The sequence below is a fragment of the Danio aesculapii genome, chromosome 25, assembly GCF_903798145.1.
Source record: "Danio aesculapii chromosome 25, fDanAes4.1, whole genome shotgun sequence".
In the NCBI taxonomy this organism is placed as follows: domain Eukaryota; kingdom Metazoa; phylum Chordata; class Actinopteri; order Cypriniformes; family Danionidae; genus Danio; species Danio aesculapii.
This window is the reverse complement of record NC_079459.1, coordinates 20,121,849-20,140,373: the sequence shown is the minus strand read 5'-3', so window position 1 is coordinate 20,140,373 and position 18,525 is coordinate 20,121,849. Positions and strand designations below refer to the sequence as shown.

The 18,525-nt window shown below is 37.0% G+C and overlaps 2 protein-coding genes across 2 annotated transcripts in view; both read left to right on the top strand.

The window, feature by feature from the left end:
• Positions 1-2,328, top strand: part of kdm7ab (lysine (K)-specific demethylase 7Ab) — a 59,627-nt gene extending 57,299 nt beyond the window's left edge. The window contains exon 20 of the mRNA XM_056451966.1: positions 183-2,328. Within this exon, the coding sequence (XP_056307941.1) occupies positions 183-271 (89 nt within the window). The 3' untranslated portion in view covers positions 272-2,328. The remainder of the gene's footprint in view (positions 1-182) is intronic.
• Positions 2,329-5,800: 3,472 nt separating this feature from the next.
• Positions 5,801-18,525, top strand: part of cnot1 (CCR4-NOT transcription complex, subunit 1) — a 28,769-nt gene continuing 16,044 nt past the window's right edge. The window contains exons 1-4 of the mRNA XM_056451898.1: positions 5,801-5,919; positions 17,600-17,901; positions 18,029-18,136; positions 18,225-18,323. Coding sequence (XP_056307873.1) covers positions 17,800-17,901; positions 18,029-18,136; positions 18,225-18,323 — 309 coding nt within the window. The 5' untranslated portion in view covers positions 5,801-5,919; positions 17,600-17,799. The remainder of the gene's footprint in view (positions 5,920-17,599; positions 17,902-18,028; positions 18,137-18,224; positions 18,324-18,525) is intronic.

Sequence of the window (18,525 nt, the reverse complement as noted above, 5' to 3'; positions counted from 1 at the left end):
ACATTTTGTGGCGTTTTTGTTTTGAATTATTTACAGCTTTATAAAATTATTTAGTAATTTTTTAATTAAAATTAAATACAAAATGTATGTAAATTGTCTTTTCTTTTATCATTTTTTATATTTAATTTTTAATCCCATTTCTATTTTATTTATTTAATCTTTAATATTTTGTTTTCTTGTAGGTAAACGTCCTAAGAAGGGCATGGCCACAGCTAAACAGCGACTGGGCAAGATTCTCAAACTCAGCAGACACAAACCCTTCTTTGTGTAGTTCCAATGATGGCAGAAGATTCCGGATGCTATGCGTGTGTAAAGGTGACAGGGTATCAAGTGTGTTTGAGTCAACACGGCAGGTCAAAAAAATAAAAAGAAAAGCTTGGTATTCGCTACCAATAAACCTAAAGCTATGGAATGATCTGTTTTGCTAATATAAATCCAAAGAAACGAGGAAAGCATGACTGAAAAACATCGCTTTTTAAGGTTTTCAAATTTTTTCTCAACAAAAACGCATGAGGATGTCGACTTAACTAAGTGATGGACTGATTTCGTAAAGGTGCTTGACTTTGGTCTTCATATTTTAGTATCTCAACCGACTTTCTCGCAAATTGAACGAAAGTTTGCACTCACTGCCTCAAGAGTCACCCAGAACTACCTGTCAATCAAAACGTACAAACGTTTTGAGAGAACGTAAAGTGTATTTTGTATTCATCTTGATATATTTTGGGTAGTTTAGGTACATTTTGGTCCTCTGTCGCCATCTAGTGGGCTCATCGTTCACACCAGGACAATTTCTTTAATTTATTCCAATGTTTTGGTGCTGTTATTAAAAGACGTATTTATTACTGATGAAAGAATTTATTTCGTTCTTCATTCGGGGTCTGTTTTGAAGCGCATTTAGATGTTTGTGCACAATATGTCATCCGTATCTGTATTGCATTGTGGGTAAGAACAAAATGTGTTGTGTAAGAAGAAGCCAATGTTAAATCAAAATACCTGGCCAACATTTTTGTTACCTCAAGGTGATTTTTTCCTTAAAAAAAAAGAAAAAAGAAAGAAAACAAATTATGATTCTGACTTTTAATCTGGTTTTTGTACTAGATCTGGTTTCCGAATCGCTGCCTCTGTGAATTGGAAAGCATTAAAACACTGTTTTAACCTGGTGCTGTGTATAGTATAAGAATTTTTTACCTTTTTTTTTTTTTTTTTACATTTGAAATGTATTTGGCTACTCGTCTTTTAACAAAGAATTGAAAAAAATAGAGTATTTATTTTTTATAAAAGAAAAAAAAATTCCCCGCAATTGTACCAACAGCGTGTATTGAAATATGGCATTTTGTAAGATATATATGTGTGTGATTTGGAGGTAGTTTACTCGGCTTTTGTTTTTGTATGTGTGAAAGACCTCAGGTAATTGTTTGAGCTCAAGGTTTTGGATTCCCTTTGATGAATGCCAAATATTTTAATCATAGAAGTCAGGTTTTGTGGTATCCAGACAGCGAAAAAATAGAAAAAAAACGTAAAAAAAAACGAAATTTCTTATTAAATATCCATAATTTTCTCCTTTACAGCATTTTTACAAAGCTTTTTAGGCAATAACGCACATTCCAGAAGCTTCCACGAACTGATTTCAATACAAATCTAGCAGCTCAGGGCTCACACACAGCCTGTTTTTCTGACAGACGGGATTTTTCTCTGAAGGGCTTCAGTGTAAAGGTGTACGGAATTGAACACAGTATTCTTACTGTATGCCATTTTTCGTGGCTTTTTATGATGGTTTGTTTCATACCACAATGCCATTAATGTAGCACCTAATGTTGTTGCCCTTGCTAATGATGGTGCTATTTGTTTGAGCAGGATTTGAGCCAAAGTGCATGTGTATTTCAGTCGGACGTTTGATTTCGATGTGCTCTCTTTGAGGGTTTTTGGTCTATGAAATAACGGCGCACTGCACTAACTCTTCCTGCCTTCGCTATGTTACACTACACTGTTTTTATTGTTGTTTTCTTCAACACAGCAAGTATCTAAATGTGCTCGATTGAAACGTTGCTGGCCTGCAGGCAGGGTTTGTACCATGCAGTACTTGTACAGTATTTATTTGGCATTCTCGCTTGTGTTTTCCATTTTCTGGTCTTGCAATCAATTACATGTTTGTACATGGCGTGTCCTTCCTTTTTTCACTGCATTCAGCTGTTTGAAATTTTTATATGGTTGTATGATTTGGTTGAACATTTTTGTGACACTGTAATCCACGGCTTAAGCTGTAGAAATTGGGATTTTCAGTTGTATAATGTGGCCTGTACATATTAAAAGTTTTACGAGTGAAAATTAGGTTTCGTGTTTGGCTTTTTTTTCGTTGATGATTCACAAGGACTTGGTAGAAGAGAAATATGAAAAAAATAACATCTTAATTTTCTTTATCGATAGCAGTGGTGCCCAAACTTTTCTTATAATAGGCCAAAAACCAAACTTGATTGAGATCTGTGGGCCGAATATATACCATACTGAATATACAGTGCATCCGGAAAGTATTCGTAGTGTTTCACTTTATGATACAGCCTCATTCCAAAATGGATTAACTTATTTCCTCAATTCTACACACAACACCTCATAATGACAATGTGGAAATTTTTTTTTTTAATTGTTGCGAATTTATTAAAAATAAAAAACCCGAAAAAAATCACATGTGCATAAGTATTCACAGCCTTTGCCGTGAAGCTCTAAACTAAGCTCAGGTACATTCTGTTTCCACTGATCATTCTTGAGATCTTTCAGCAGCTTAATTGGAGTTCACCTGTGATAAATTCAGTTGATTGGACATGATTTGAAAAGGCATACACCTGTCTATATAAGGTCCCAGGGTTGACAGTGCATGTCAAAGCACAAACCAAGCATGAAGACAAAGGAATTGTCTGTAGACCTCCGAGACAGGATTGTCTGAAGGCACAAGGTTGGGGAAGGTTACAGAAAAATCTCTGCTGCTCTGAAAGTTCCGATGAGCACAGTAACCTCCATCATCCGTAAGTGGATGATGTTTGGAACCACCAGGACTCTTCCTAGAGCTGGCCGGCCATCTAAGCTGAGTGATCAGTGGAGAAGGGCCTTAGTCAGGGAGGTGAATAACTCGTTGGTCACTCTGTCTGAGTTCCAGCATTCTCCTGTGGAGAGAGGAGAACCTTACAGAAGGACAACCATCTGTGCAGCAATCCACCAATCAGGCCTGTATGGTAGAGTGGCCAGACGGAAGCCAATTCCTACCTGGAATTTGCCAAAAGGCATCTGAAGGACTCTCAGACCATAAGAAACACAATTCTCTGGTCTGATGAGACTAAAATTGAACTCTTCGGAGTGAATGTCAGGCGTTACGTTTGGAGAAAACCAGGCACCACTCATCACCAGGCTAATACCATGCGTACAGTGAAGCATGGTGGTGGCAGCATCATGCTGTGGGGATGCTTTTCAGCAGCAGGAACTGTACAGAGATATCCTAAATGAAAACCAGCTTCAGAGTGCTCTTGACCTCAGACTGGGGCAACGGTTCATCTTCCAGCAGGACAATGACCCAAAGCACACCGCCAAAATATCAATGGAGTGGCTTTACAACAACTCAGTGAATGTCCTTGAGTGGCACAGCCAAAGCCCAGACCTAAATCCTATTTAACATCTCTGGAAATATCTGAAAATGGCTGTACCCCGTCGCTTCCCATCCAACCTGATAGAGCTTGAGAGAGAGGTACTGCAAAGAGGAATGGGCAAAAAAAAAAACAAGGACAGGTGTGCCAAGCTTGTGGCATCATATTCAAAATAATTTCTATTAGCTTTGTTGTAGCTCAAAGATCGTTAAAGTAATTCACCCCAACCACTTTCCCATCATTCTTCCTCTCTTTTCAGATGGAACGGTGGGCCAAATCAAAGGTTATCGTGGGCCAACTTACATAAAATTATGAAATCTATATATAAAATTAAACATTTCCCAAACCTTCTACATATACATTTATTTAGATAAAAGGAAACAGTTATGCAAAGTTAAATAATTGTATTAGTTTTATAGATTAATTCCCAGGCAATTTTTTTTTGTAATTAGCCAGAATTATGCTCAAAACCGAAAGGGATAGTTCACCCAAAGCTAAAAAAAGTCAAATTCTGAAAAACAAAAGACAAGATTCTGAAGAAAGCTGGAAACTGTTACCATTGACTTCCGTAGTAGGCTATTTGTTTTACCTTTTAGTAGGGCTAGACAGAATCTGCGGGCATTTTTTGCTATTTCTTTGGAGAATTTTGGTAAAAATCTGCTTATTTTTGCGGAATGATTTTGGGTGAATCATAACTAAAAACTTGATATATGAAATAAAAAAATAAATTTCAAACTTTTATTACATGTTTACAATGCAAATTCAATTAGATCCACTTTATTTGGTGAACAAAGCAAGTCTCTATAGTATATCTACTAAAAGACAGAAAATATGACTTTACAAACTGTTTTGTAAATTAATCATGAATATTTTCATATCAGTCAATAATATTACTGAAATTAATTTAAAAACTAAATAAATATAATTTTACACAAGTAAATAAACAATCAATAATGGGCTAAAAATCTGTGGACATCAAAGCAAACACCAATTTTCATACTTTTCTACAACTTTGATAAACATTCCAGGCTCAAAGCCAAGGGGTTCGCGTGGTTTGAAAGACCCACCACCCACTGACAAAGGTCCACAATTTGGCCCATACTTGACCTCATTTGTCCTATTTTTGACTGCTATTCTATCATAAATTGAAAAAATAATCCATCGAAGAAGACCAAGTGGATTCCTCTGATGGCTGCCGGCAGTTCCGCTAATCAGTTCTGGCCAATGCAAACAATTATTTTTCATGGGTCCAACATCTGTGCAAGAAAACATACAATCTGACGAAAGTTAAGTCATCTTTCACTACTGACCTACTGTATTGTTGTTTAAAGAAAACATTTTACAACTAACTTTTATTCTAAATCTTAGACCTTATTCATGAAACAAAGGCGGCCCATATTAAAGTTCATTTTAATACTAATCAGGCTACTGTTTTCCATGAATTTTCAATGCAACTTTTTTTACAAGAGAAAAATTGTGAGGCTCTACATTATAATTGTATTTATTTATTACTTATTTTATTTATTCAAATGGCCAAATGCTAACTGAGGAAAGTTGAACGTGCTGGCCAGATTGCTATTTGCCTAAATAAATGAACATAATTTAAAAAAGGCATTTTTCTTAATGATAAATCATATAATAAATTAGTATTTTAAGTCCATTTTTTTTCAAAATCTTAAAGGAAATGTTTTGGTACATCAACATGAAAAGCTATTTAAACAAACAAATGCTTAAAATATCATTAAGAATGCAGTATTCAAACCTCCTAATTCATAGAAAATGAGCCGAATAACTGCAAAATGTCCACTTTTTGAGGAAAAAAAAATCCCTATCACCAGGCTGGCTACGGGCCAGCATTCAATATGTTAAGTTACATACACTCGATGTATTATTTCAATGAATTGTGTTTTCAGATGTTTGTTCTTGTTTATATCAAAAAAAGAAGCACATTCTTACAAAACTCACTTACAAATGTTGTTGTCTATCCGTTCACACAGCAACAGGTGTGTGTTCGCATTTGCGCAGATCTGCATCATTTTATAGTGTTTGTGCGCACAGGGAGAGGCGGGGCGCGGTGGCAGCGCGCATCACTTCATATGTTGCGTAGTCGCGAGCTCGTGCGCGAGCTCAATAAGCACCGCACTGGGTGCGCGCGCGTGCCGTGACAGTCGCCATTTTATTTTGAAAAATCCAAACCGAACCGAGGGAGAAAGCGACCTTTTATCCGTCAAGATCAGAACGAAGAAATACGACGAAAATGATCATCCGCACGTAATTTTCCAGGATCGAGGTAACGCGTCCTCTCTCTGCGCTATAATCCCTCAAAGCGCAGGGGATATGAATTGGTTATCATATGTTATCTGCTCGGCTAATTTAACGTAAGCTAGTTAGCGTGTAGCTTACCTTGCTTGTTTAACGGCCAAAAACTCCTAAAAAGCAAACCTGCCCTACGCGCCGGATGGTGGGAATATCTGTAACGGCCCGTAGGAGTTCGGTTAGTGATATAAATGATATTAATTTTGGAAAGCCGTCTAGTCATGACCAGGGCTCGTGTTGGTGCTACATGATCACTGGTGTGATTTAGACTCCGAGTTTGGTTTCTCCAACCATACAAATGTGTTGAGTGAGGCCCGGGAAGACAGCAGTGTGGCTATATGCAAAACTGCATAGCTGCTAATGTTCATTAACACTACTTTACATTTTCTTCCATGTTTACTAACATGTAGTACGACACTACCAGTGCATTTATTACGCCTTTACAAGAGTTAGGCTGCCAGATATTCTTACTAGAACTAGAAGTGTGTGCCAGTGTTTTACTAGCACTTGACTTGCATGAGATCACCGTGGGTTGCAGATGCATATGAACCATTCTTGTATATTTCTAACTTTAATGTCCTAAACAAACCAGAAGCCAGGTTCCTGTCAGTTAGGTGAGCATGTCGGGAACAGGCTAAGTGCTCGTCACCGTTTGAAACAATGAGGTTTACGCTGTTAGCTTAGCCTAGCTGTTAGCATGCTCTGGATTAGCACAACTGTTGTTTTATCTGACAGAAATTATGATTTAAAATACAGAAAGGGTTTGTTTTGAGATGATTAGAGTCATTGGCTAATAAACACACCCGGGTTGTGTGTTTTAGGTTATAATTGTGTACATTTTAAATGTGTAACGTTAAACAAAAAGTTTAGTTTAAGGTAAATTAGCATTAGGATTGCTAACGGTGTTTTCCACAGCCGAGCTGGGAGTGTTTGATTTGAACCAAAGGTTTGTTACGAGCTTGTGAATATATTGGTTATAACCTTAACATTTGTTATACAGTTGGGTTGTTTATATTATCTACTGAATGCGTCGGTCTTTAGTTTGGTTTTGTGGCTAGCATTTTGAAAACGAACCCATAACGCTAGCTTCTGCTGATCTTAGCGGTTACTTGAGTTTTTTATTTTATTGCTTATATTAATTGTTTCAAGGAAGCACTTTGTTTTGAAAATACTAATTTGAGTTGTACAATTCACACCTGCTTATATTAGTTTACTAAACGTCACACTTCAGTTATTATACTCATTATTATACAGTTGTGTCATTTAGTATTGCATGAACCTCAAACACGGAAAGTTTATTTACTCGGTTTGTGCTTATTTGCTTGAGGCCTGTGAGCGACTGAGGGGGTATGACTTCCGGTTTTGCAGCTGTATCGTTCTGTTCCCCTCAGCGCGATAAAAATAAAACAGAAAGTGGCTGAAAACTTAAGTGAAAGTAAGAAATTTTCTGCAGTTTGCGGTTTCTCTGAGATTTTCATAAATATTTTAGTATGTTGAAGAAAATAAATATTGACCGCGTTTACTAAATCGCATGTCATTACATTTTCTGCACCTACGCATTATTCTGTGCTATTTTTCATGTAAATAATGTTCACACTGAAAAGGTGTTATTTAAATGCGCAGAAGATGCACTTAATTAACTGAAAGAAGCATGAGGTGTACTTTCTGAGTGTAATGAAGACACATGTAAAATTCATCATGTATTAGACAGTGAATTACATGGTGCTAAGTCCCAATTCTACCTCTTAGGCCTTCCCCTTACTGGGGAATTGGGACACCCCTACCCCTTCACGTGAATGCACAAAGCGAGGGGTAGCGGTGTCCCAATTCTCTTTAGCTTGATGCCATAAGGGGAAGGGGTAGATTCCCCTTCGAACTGAATTTTTCAGGACCACACTTGAAATCAAGGGGTAAGAAATTTTCCCAGAATACACCAGCCACAACGGCAGCATAGCTGCACCAAGTAAGGAGGTCCACACATTTATTTATTTACTTTTTGTCATTATTAAAACATTTTTACAACAAACAAGCATATATTTTAATATTCATAACCGCGTTTTTACCGTTATGCTTTAAAAAACGCTAAAATAAAAAAAACACAATTTCGCTCTATATTTATTATTCATTATAATAACTCCTGTATAGCAGTCCCACAACATTCTGACACTCGATGACACTTGAATACCCTGTCAGAAAAATCTAGTGGCTGGGAAGGATCTTTTTACAGTGTCTGGTATAATGTTAATGTTGATTTTTGTGTTTACAAAGATGAATATGGCCACAGTGTAAATGACAATATAATTGCTATCTTATTGTCACATTATATGATTATGATAACATGATATTGTTGCCTTGAGTGATTTCCTAAAGATAAATATAAAAAAAATAATACAACTGGAATAACTACATCAGTCGCGGTCGTCTGATCTCATATGAAGCAAGAGATTTTAATGCCATATGATGACGTGTGCAGGTGCTGTAGTGCTGTCCCATTTCTTTGGGTTGAGCTTTGAAGCCCTTCTCATTCACACTGTTTTAAGGGCCAAAGGGTAGGGGTAAAAAAATAGAATTGGGATTGGGCCTAAGTATGCAAGTGTGAGTTTTTGGAGTAGTCATGTTCTCATAATCCTTAAAAGTATTGTCGAAAGTACTCATTTTATGGCTCGGTTTCCACTGACTGGTTCGGTTTGGTACGGGTCACCTTTATCAAGCTTGCGTTTCCACTAACAAGGGTACCCTTTTGGTGGGCGTGGTGTATGACAAAGTTTCAGTCGACGTCATTCTCGCTGTAGGAAATGTCTACAATAAAGCTGTACAGGTCGCTCACATATCATATGAAAAGCACTTCTCACAACACAGATGCTTTACACATAAATACTTGTGTAAAAATGTTTATTACTAACCTTTCTATGAACATGAGTTGATTATAACTGCAGATCAATGACAGTGCGAAACAGCCTACTGTAACGTTTGTAATTATATTAAATAACTAAATAAATGAACATATATAAACACATACAGCCCCTTACAGTCTCCGATATGTTATCAATTACAAAAGAACTACACACAACAGACATTTCGGCCGTATTTAGGTTCAAAAACAACACAATATAAAGCCTACAGTCAGTGTAAACCTCTCATCTGTGTCTATAATCTTCAGCAGCACATGTAGCCTCTGTTAGAGAACAATTCCATCATTCTGAGTTCATATTAGTCCAAAAGGTGATAACAATAACAGTTAAACAAGGCAGTTTGTTCACATTTGCTGAAAAAATAATGTGCACCTTTTTTTCCGGCTTCTCCTTTGTTTTTTCCACGTTTCACTCTGGCGTTTGTCAGTGTCTGACAGGATCGGGTTTCAAAAGCACGTCAATAATCAAGCGCACATTATTATCATCAGCTCAAGAAGTTTGTTATTTCAGATATAGACGCGCAGCGAACACAAGGAAGAAAGCGAAACCGCTCGCACTTCAGACTGCCTCGTAAAAAAACTACGCGGCACAGGGTAAATCTGCTCTACTCCATGGCTTTGTGGCTGTTTATCAAGACGACGACGACAAGGTTTGTTTGAGCCCAGATCGACCATGGCTTGTTATTATATGTATAAATAATTCCGCTGTAATCTCTCGGCTGTGCGTGTATTTTAAATATGGCGTTTTTTTTGTTTTCATTCCGGCTTGTTGCGTAAGCGAATGACATATCTCTGTAAACCAGTAGCGTTCAGCTGCGCGTCTAGCTCTGCCTTTTGGAACCGTTTCTCGTGTTTGGTACCCTTTCGAAAGGGTGGCGAAAAAGTGGTAGGGTACGGTTCGGTACGCTTTTTGACAGTGGAAACGGCTATAAAAGCGTACCAAACCGAACCGTACCGTACCACTCAGTGGAAACGGGCCTTTGGCGTGTTTCCACCACAGGAACTAAGAATGATTATAGTTTATGTGATGCGATTTTGAGGAAACTAATATAACTAAACTTTCAATGATTTATGTTAACTATGATTGGTCAGATACTTGCTATACAAACCACTGGCTAGGGCTGCACAAACATCAGGTATTTTGTGATCTATTTTGTATTTTGTGATCTATTTTGCGGTATGAATTGGGGTTGCACGGTTTACCGGTGCTATGGTAGTATTGCGATACTATGGCTCCAAAATACTGGCGGTGCCACTGTAGTTTGTAAACGATAGTATCGTCATTAATGGTTTATCTGCAATAGATAACGTTGCATGTGGAAAAGTCCCTAAAATGCTCACACGTTTGTGCAACAATAAACCATTTTATTTTAATAGTCTGTGGAGCCCTTTAAGGATGCAAAACTGTGTAGAATTTGCGCCTTTTATGGAAGCCTATTGTACGTTTTCTAACGCTTCAGTTCAAAGGTACATCTGAATCGGTTCATTTCTGTTCCTGTTAATATGATTTGGCAACTACAACAACCTCTGCAATCTCTTAAAAGAATGACTCACAAAGTGAAATTTTAAATTACTTTGGATTGTTATCTGATAAGACTGGAAAATAAAATAGCCCGAAATAGTAACAGGAAACATTGAAACCCTTTTTGACCGCTTCATAAAGCCTAATTTTGTTGGAAAAAAATGCTCTTTTGTTACAAATTTCATATGTATAATTTGTATTTTTATTTTAATGGTTTTTTTTTTGGTCAGTTATCTACAAAATAAACAAAGTATGAATACATTTTAGGTGAAGTGGGGTGCAAATAATACTTTTTGGCCTTTAGGGAATTATGAAGAAAAGATGAAAACAAATAGACTATAAATATGAGAAGTAACTAAATTGTTTCAGAGTACTGTAGTGTAATGCTGGTTAAGCATATAAATATAAACAGTCATTATAACAGACCAGAACACAGCTTAATGTGTTATAACTAGGGGTGTAACGGTTCACAAAAATCACGACATACGACATAGTGGTGTCACAGTTCGGTATGTTTTAATACAACAAAAAAGAAAAAAGCCAGCGGATTACTCTAATAATTTTTTTTAAATCTATTAAAACTAACATCATAAAAGTATGATCTTGTTTTTTTTTCCTTTACTTTAAACAGTGATCGAGCTATACTTCTGGGGTTTCTGCTTGGCAGCAAATAAAACAAATCCTTCTTTATACTCAAAACCAAAAAGCTGCTTATAAAAAAATGTAATATCGTAGTAGTTAAGAAAAAGAAAAGAACAATTTAGTTTTTATATGGAACTCGGTTTCAATAAATTAAGTAATTTTTTTATTTTCACAAAGATGAGTGTCCACCTTCAGACAGCACAGATCTGCTTGATTTGACTGTCACCTGCCATTTTAGTGGATCTGAAAGCAGGAATTATCTGATTGAAATGGGCTAATAAAGGAATAATGTAACAGGGTTCTATTACATATAACATTTTCTTAAAACCCAAAATTTCCTCTACCGATTAAGGTCTCACAGGGCTCGAAATGAACCCTTTTTTTCTTGGTAGCACCGGTGCTCCTAACTTCAAAAATTTAGGCGCACCCACCAAAAATTAAGACCACTGTTACTAGACGATTTATATGAACAGATTTTATTATATATTAACACTCTAATCAAAACAAACACAACTAACAAAAACAAAAATCTACATGCGCTCACCGACTCTGCACACACTGCTTGACGTGAATGAGATGAACTGAATTAACAATAATAACTGTGGTGTCTGATATTGCACAGATGATATTGACATATAACTTATTATTTGCATACGTCATCTTTATAGCAGTAACAGTCTTTTCATGAGACTGCATTTCAGTGAATGCATGCTCTTTAGCGATGGTGAACGCGGTATCAGTCGCATGACTGACAGCATCGTCAGATTGAATGAAGGATTAAATAATGTTAGAACATCTTGTGCTTAAAATGTGTAGTTTCAGTGGCAAACAATGTTTCCTGAAAACTCTGTCCCACCGGCATTATGGTGAATGCTTTAGCCATTTTGATAGCGAACTTTAACCACAGGAAGTCTTTTATCCACTCTTTGAAATGTGTAAATGTTGGATTGACATTCATTACATGATCACTAATCAGATGTGCTTTTATTTGTAACTGTAGGTGGTTTCTAAAACTAAATCTGTCAGTGTTGTTTTCGTTCTCTCGTAACCAGACCTTTACATTTTCATGGCTGTAGCACCCTGTTATTGGAAATGAGTGATTGACAGCTGAAATTAACCAATCCATTCGCGTTCTGTTCTAGCGCAGTGGGCAAATAAAAAGAGCTTGAAGGCAGGGCAAGCATTGCGGGCTGTTTACTGCAGCAAGTTGACATGACAACTGTTTTAAAGAATTCCTGAGCGCTGCGTTTGGCGTTTTTCGGTGCAAAGATGCTTAATGTGTGATTGCCTCCTAATTCCGCGCATGTGGTGAACATTTTGCTGTAAAAATTGGTCGCACGACATCAATTGTATGCACAAATGCTCCCAAATATATTTTTAAGGTTGCATAGATAAATTTTGAGCCCCGTCTCAAATCCACAGCTATAAATGTATCGATCGCCTCGGTGATTTGTTTTGCCCCGTTCGAATCTGTAGGAATTGCCTGACTGAATGCTGCGGGGATACTTGCGTAGTGCGCGTTTCTCCTTGTAAATGAGTTGACATGCTCAAATATTACCACTAAAATAGCTTACTGTCATAGCAGTTGTCATTGTTTTTTTTCCACCACTCTCTTACCATCACCCTCATAACTTACAGGAAAACCAAAGTGCTCCCAAACGCCATACCCGCTGTTGGTTATAAGAGGATTACATTAACGTTACTAGCCATTTTGCGAGCTAGTGCAGCGTGTGCCTGACTGGAGTAGTGTTTGGAGGTGGGCGTTACATTATATTGGGTAGTTGGTGATTTAAAACAGATTGTATTATTTGAAAATATGAAGTGGGAAAAAAACGTCATGGCTTTGTAAAATTCTTGAAGTTTAAGACGTTTACAACAGCAGTGGATCATTAATTAAATCTTTATTTCTCACGTAGTGAAGCATCATCTAGCCGCAGTAGTTTAAGGCAGGCACGAACAAAAAAAATAGACACTTTATATATTTTTCTTTGAAAAGGTATCTTTTTGCAACAAATTTAGTTATGTATAATGTGTAACTTAATTCTAGAGTTCAAGAAGAACGAATAACATGTTAGGTGAAGCACTTTAAAACAGATCCGCTATAGTATACGCTTTAACACCAAAACAATCCAGTAATCTATTTTCACGGTTTCATTTTAATTAATTAACGATGCGCAGTTTGGGCAGCATGAGCTGGACAGTCTTTATATGCTATTTGAGGCACTGATAGTTTTCTTAGGTTACCTCGGAAGAATAAACTCGGTCTGAAGGATGAAGAAGAGCTCAGAAACCCGTTGAGTGAATGAGAGGCTCCCCGCACGTCTCGCCATGATGCGTGATTTATAAAATGATAGTCTGCATAGGCCTATTCTTGCCAGTCTGTAAGGTAAAATTAAAACACACTCGGATATAACCGAGATCTGCGCATAACAGGTGTTTTATGCATCCAGCAGTATGCGATGTGAAGAGTGTGACTGCATATAAAGTAAAAACTACACACCTGATGATGTAATGCATGGACGCATCTCACAGCGCAAAGCATAACTAAACTTTAAAATGTTACTTATTAATCAGTCATCGATAAGTTCTGTTGATTGAAGGGTTATTGACAGTCAATAGATCATCAAGTAATCGTTAGCATCCCTGAATAAAATTGCCTATACTTTAAAGGATATTTCACCCTGAATTCACCATATACTCACCATTAAAAGGACAGTTCATCCAAAACTGAAAATTCTGTGACCATTCTGTGTTTTATTTATTCATTTAACTTGTAGGTAATGTTTTTGGTTGTTGAAAACAGTAAATGCTGAATTATGATTGTTCTTTTGTTTATTGTCAGCCAGCTAAAACATTTCACAAAATGTGTTAAATCAGCTGCACAAAGCAATTGGCATGCTGAAAATCCAATAAATGTAATAGATATAAAGATTTGACATTTATCGTGATGATTATCGATATCGACTGATATGAAAAAAATTATCGTGATAATTTTTTTTGCCATATCGCCCAGCCATACTTTAAAGTTAAAGTTTGTTCAAATGATTGTATTTTCCCATGAGTGTTCGGTCTTTTCCATGTGGTGCTGCTGTCACCTGTACTCAGACTGTAAATCAAGATCATCACGCGTCTTGATCTCTGTTAACATTAGCTTTATAGACTTTGTAGTGTAAAGGCTAATTTATACTTTCGCCTGACGTCACGTAATGGACCTCCGCTGACTGTGCGCACACCTCACGAAACAGACGAGGATTTTTATTCTTGACGTGTTCGCTGTTGTGATATTCTTTAAAACGACAGAGGCTGGTCAAAAGAAGCCTACCGTAATGTCAGACGGATAAATAGAAGTAGAAAGTTTTCAGATTCACGTCATGGTAATATTGTTCAAGATTTTTAAACAAACTATTTTTATAAATTATTTTAATGATTATAAAGATTTTTATGATCATTCAAGATTTTTAAAATCAAACTTTGATGCATCACTTGCTTTTGTTCATATCTCGGACAGTTCCACCTTTTAAAGTATTAAAATGTTAATGACAACAGAACATGAGTTGCTCTACAAATATATTTTTTTTATAATGGCAAGAATAGTGATAAAGTACACTTTCTAAAAAAAAATGACTTTTTTTATTTTTATTTTATTATTTTTATTTATTTATTTATTTATTTTTACACAACAATTCACACATTACTGTCTGGCTAATTTGTCCTCTTCTGATATGCTAAAAAGGCAATAATGGTCCAACATTCCTGACCATTATCACCAATAAAGCCCAGAAATGAGACATCTGTATATTATAAAGCGATAGGTTTAAATATTACTTTCCCGTTATTAAAGAAATAATTTGTGACTTCATTTTAGTTTTGTAACTATTAAATTGTTTTAAATTCAAAATTGTAAAATATACATCAGTGTAAAACCAATGAATGGTGGAGAACACATTCTGTAATTGTGTATTAACCATCTGGGTCTCCACTTTTGCCATGGCCTTTCTTTTTGGTTTTAACAAACTTATCCCTTAGGTTTTTTCAGACTTTTACAAAAACTGTCCTTCTCTCCCATGGCTGTAATGATGTCTGTACAGGTGTACCTGTTTTAGATCAAATCTTTTCAAAGGGATTCATATTCAACTCAAATGAAACGCGGCGCACACTGTTTGCTCGAGTCTTAATAAAAATCGTGCGCCCCGCCAACCGAAATCATGTTGCACGCATCCAAAGCAAACCTCCGCAAACACCGCGATGATGTCACATTTGCCGCGCATACTCAAGTGAACTAGCGGATGCATCGAGTATAAACCAGGCTTAAAGTTGTTGCAGTGCTGCTTGAATACAAATCCAGACTGAGATAGAACCAAAAACCAGCCGACTGTGTTTTTTAACAAAAAATCTCTGGTCTGTTTTTTTTTTTTTATTATTTATTTACTGGTCCATTGGTGCATTCTCAATCTAAATCACAGATAAAAGTTCGCCTCAAATTATGGCCCAATCCCAATTCTATTTTTGTACCCCTATTCCTTCCTCTTGGCCCTTGAAACAGAGTGTGAAGGGGAAAGGGCTTCAAAATGTACCCCTATGAAATGGGCCACCACTACAACACCTGCACATGTCATCATATGTCATCGCGACTGCTGTAGTTATTCCAGTTGCGTTATTTTTTCGGAAATCACCGAAGGCAACAATATCATGTTATCGTAACGATATAATATGGCAATTAGACCGTAACTATACTGTGTATTTACACAGTGGCCATTTCCGTCTATGTAAACACACGAAAATAGCATTAACATTACACCAGACACTGTAAAAAGATCATTCCCAGCCACTATACTTTTCTGACAGGGTATTCAAGTGTCATCGAGTGTCAGATGTGAAAGTATGTTGTGGGACTAACTATACAGGAGTTATTATTGTGGATTATAGATAGTGAAATTTAACGGGTTTTTTTTTTTTTTTTAAAGCTTGACGGTAAAACACGAACGCCATTATGAATGTATTAAGACATACGCTTGTTTGTTGTAAACATTCATAATAACGACAAAATAATTACTAATTTGTGCGTCTCCTGACTTGTGCAGCCATGCTGACGTTGTAGATGATGTATTCAGGGAAGTTTTTGTACCTCTTGGTTTCGAGTGAGGTCCTGAAAAATCTGTTTCAATGGCTACCTAGTCCTTCCCCTTAGCCCTACGCCTTCAAGCTAAAGAGAATTGGTACACTTCTAATCCTTCATCCTTTTCAAGCACTGAAAGCGGAGCATTTTAAAAACGCTGAAGAGGCCGTTTTGGTTTGAAAACGCTGCTGCTCCGTGTCAGTGTAAATGGGGTAAAACAGAGACATCTGAAAACGGAGGCGTGGCTATAGCTAACACACAGTTCAGTCCTGTATCCTCTCCTTGTAAGTTCAGACTTTGCAAGTTTGATATGGAAAACAAACTTGCGAGGACACATCAGATAAATCTTCAAAGGCAACAGTGTACTCTTTAACCTTATTCACATCATCCTTGCTAAGCTCTTCTACTATCTTACCAATAAAATGAAAACATGAGATGAGGAACTGCCTATTTTCATTTTAATATTAGCAACTTAACAGACATCAAAAATGTTGAGGCGTCGTGTAGCTTCATAATGACCGTCATCTATATGCATATTTATAACAAAACGGAGCCTATAACATTACTGCCTCCTTTCATTTTCATTGAAAATACGAAACGTACCCTCTCTTTCATTAAATATCAGTTTTAATAATCAATAATGGCCATTATAAAAGTATAACATACAATAATTATATACAATATAGGAAATAAAGGCAAGCAATCAGTCAGATGTGCCAAAGCACATTACCTGAGAACAAGTAATAGATTCAAAAGACCAAAGTCGTGGAATATGTTGCTTGGTAGAGACAACAAGATGAATTAAATATCACAAATATAGTGAGATTAGATCCAGTGGTAGATCCTTGATGAACAGTCCGACTTGCACAGCTCTCATATGGGTATGTGCTCAAAGAACGCTGCAGTGCATGCCAGTGTGTGTGGGGTCAAGTGATGTGCGTTTTCAGCGGTTTAATGTAGACACAGAAATGTTCAGAAACGCTAGTGGACTCAGATCGTTTTCATTCTGAAACGCTGTTTTAAAACTAAAACGTATTAGTGTAAATGGGGCCTCAGTGTCATGAGCAACATTTTAGTTAGCCACACCCACTTATTTACATGTCGCAGTATAGACAGAATAAAAACGTTTGTCTCGCTATAACTTTATATAGTCATGCTGTCCAGCCCTATTGTGAACAAGTCTTCATTTGTTTTGAATGTTTCACTTAGTTAGACCCGAGCTTCGAGCATCATTTTATCCTCTCATCAGCACAGGTGTCTCTGGTTTTTACAATATTTAGTAGTTTATTTCATCAGCTTTTGACAGGCCCAATTCCTCTTGACACCTTGTGGATAAATTAAGTAGTGCAAAGCGTACATTGTGTTTAAATTTGGAAAAATCTGTCCTTGCTTGTACGATTCCCTTCAAAATTTTCAAGCAATGTTTAATGCTTCTGATTGTTGTTCTATCATTGTTTCTCCAGATGTTAAACTAAGAATTGCACTGAAGGACCTTACTTGGAATCAGCATCTACACAGAGACTCAGCTTGTTGGACACCGGACACTTTTCACACCTTTTGGGGGGGGGGGGACTGACAGAAGTAACCTATCACTGAAGTGACTAAAGGGGAATAATGGTGATTTTGCGCCGGGCTCGGCCGCCTGCTTCCGCCCCAACCAGCAATGAATCTTGACTCGCTCTCGCTGGCTTTGTCTCAAATCAGCTACCTGGTGGACAATTTAACTAAGAAAAACTACAGAGCCAGCCAGCAGGAAATACAACATGTAAGTTCAGTGGCGTCAAAACAGGCTGGCTTGCTTCACTTTGAACCTAGAATATGAATTTAGAATTGCTAGTTTCATCCGCGAGCTGAAAGTGCTGACAGTTTGACGCATCACTTTTTTTCTTCAGATTGTGAATCGTCACGGCCCTGAGGCAGACCGGCATCTATTACGCTGTCTCTTTTCCCATGTGGATTTCAGTGGCGATGGTAAAAGCAGTGGCAAAGATTTCCACCAGGTTTGTGGAATTTTCTTTTGAGAATCTGTAGTCCTTTTTATACGTTTGAGTATGTTTAATATTTTATTTTCTGCCTCATTTTCTTCAGACACAGTTTTTGATCCAGGAGTGCGTGTCTCTTATTACGAAACCAAATTTTATTTCAACGCTTTGCTACGCCATTGACAATCCCCTGCACTATCAAAAGGTATGTTCAAGTGTATTTAAATTTTTAATTTAATTTAATTTAAGGGCTTATTAGTAACACCAGTGACTTGTGTTGCTAATGTGAAGTGAACTGCAGCTAGTAATTTGTAGCTCATCTTCGCACTCATGTATGCACAACATACACAAGACTGGACATGATTCAGTCATCCATTATAGTCAAGGCTAAAGGTCTTTGCACACTG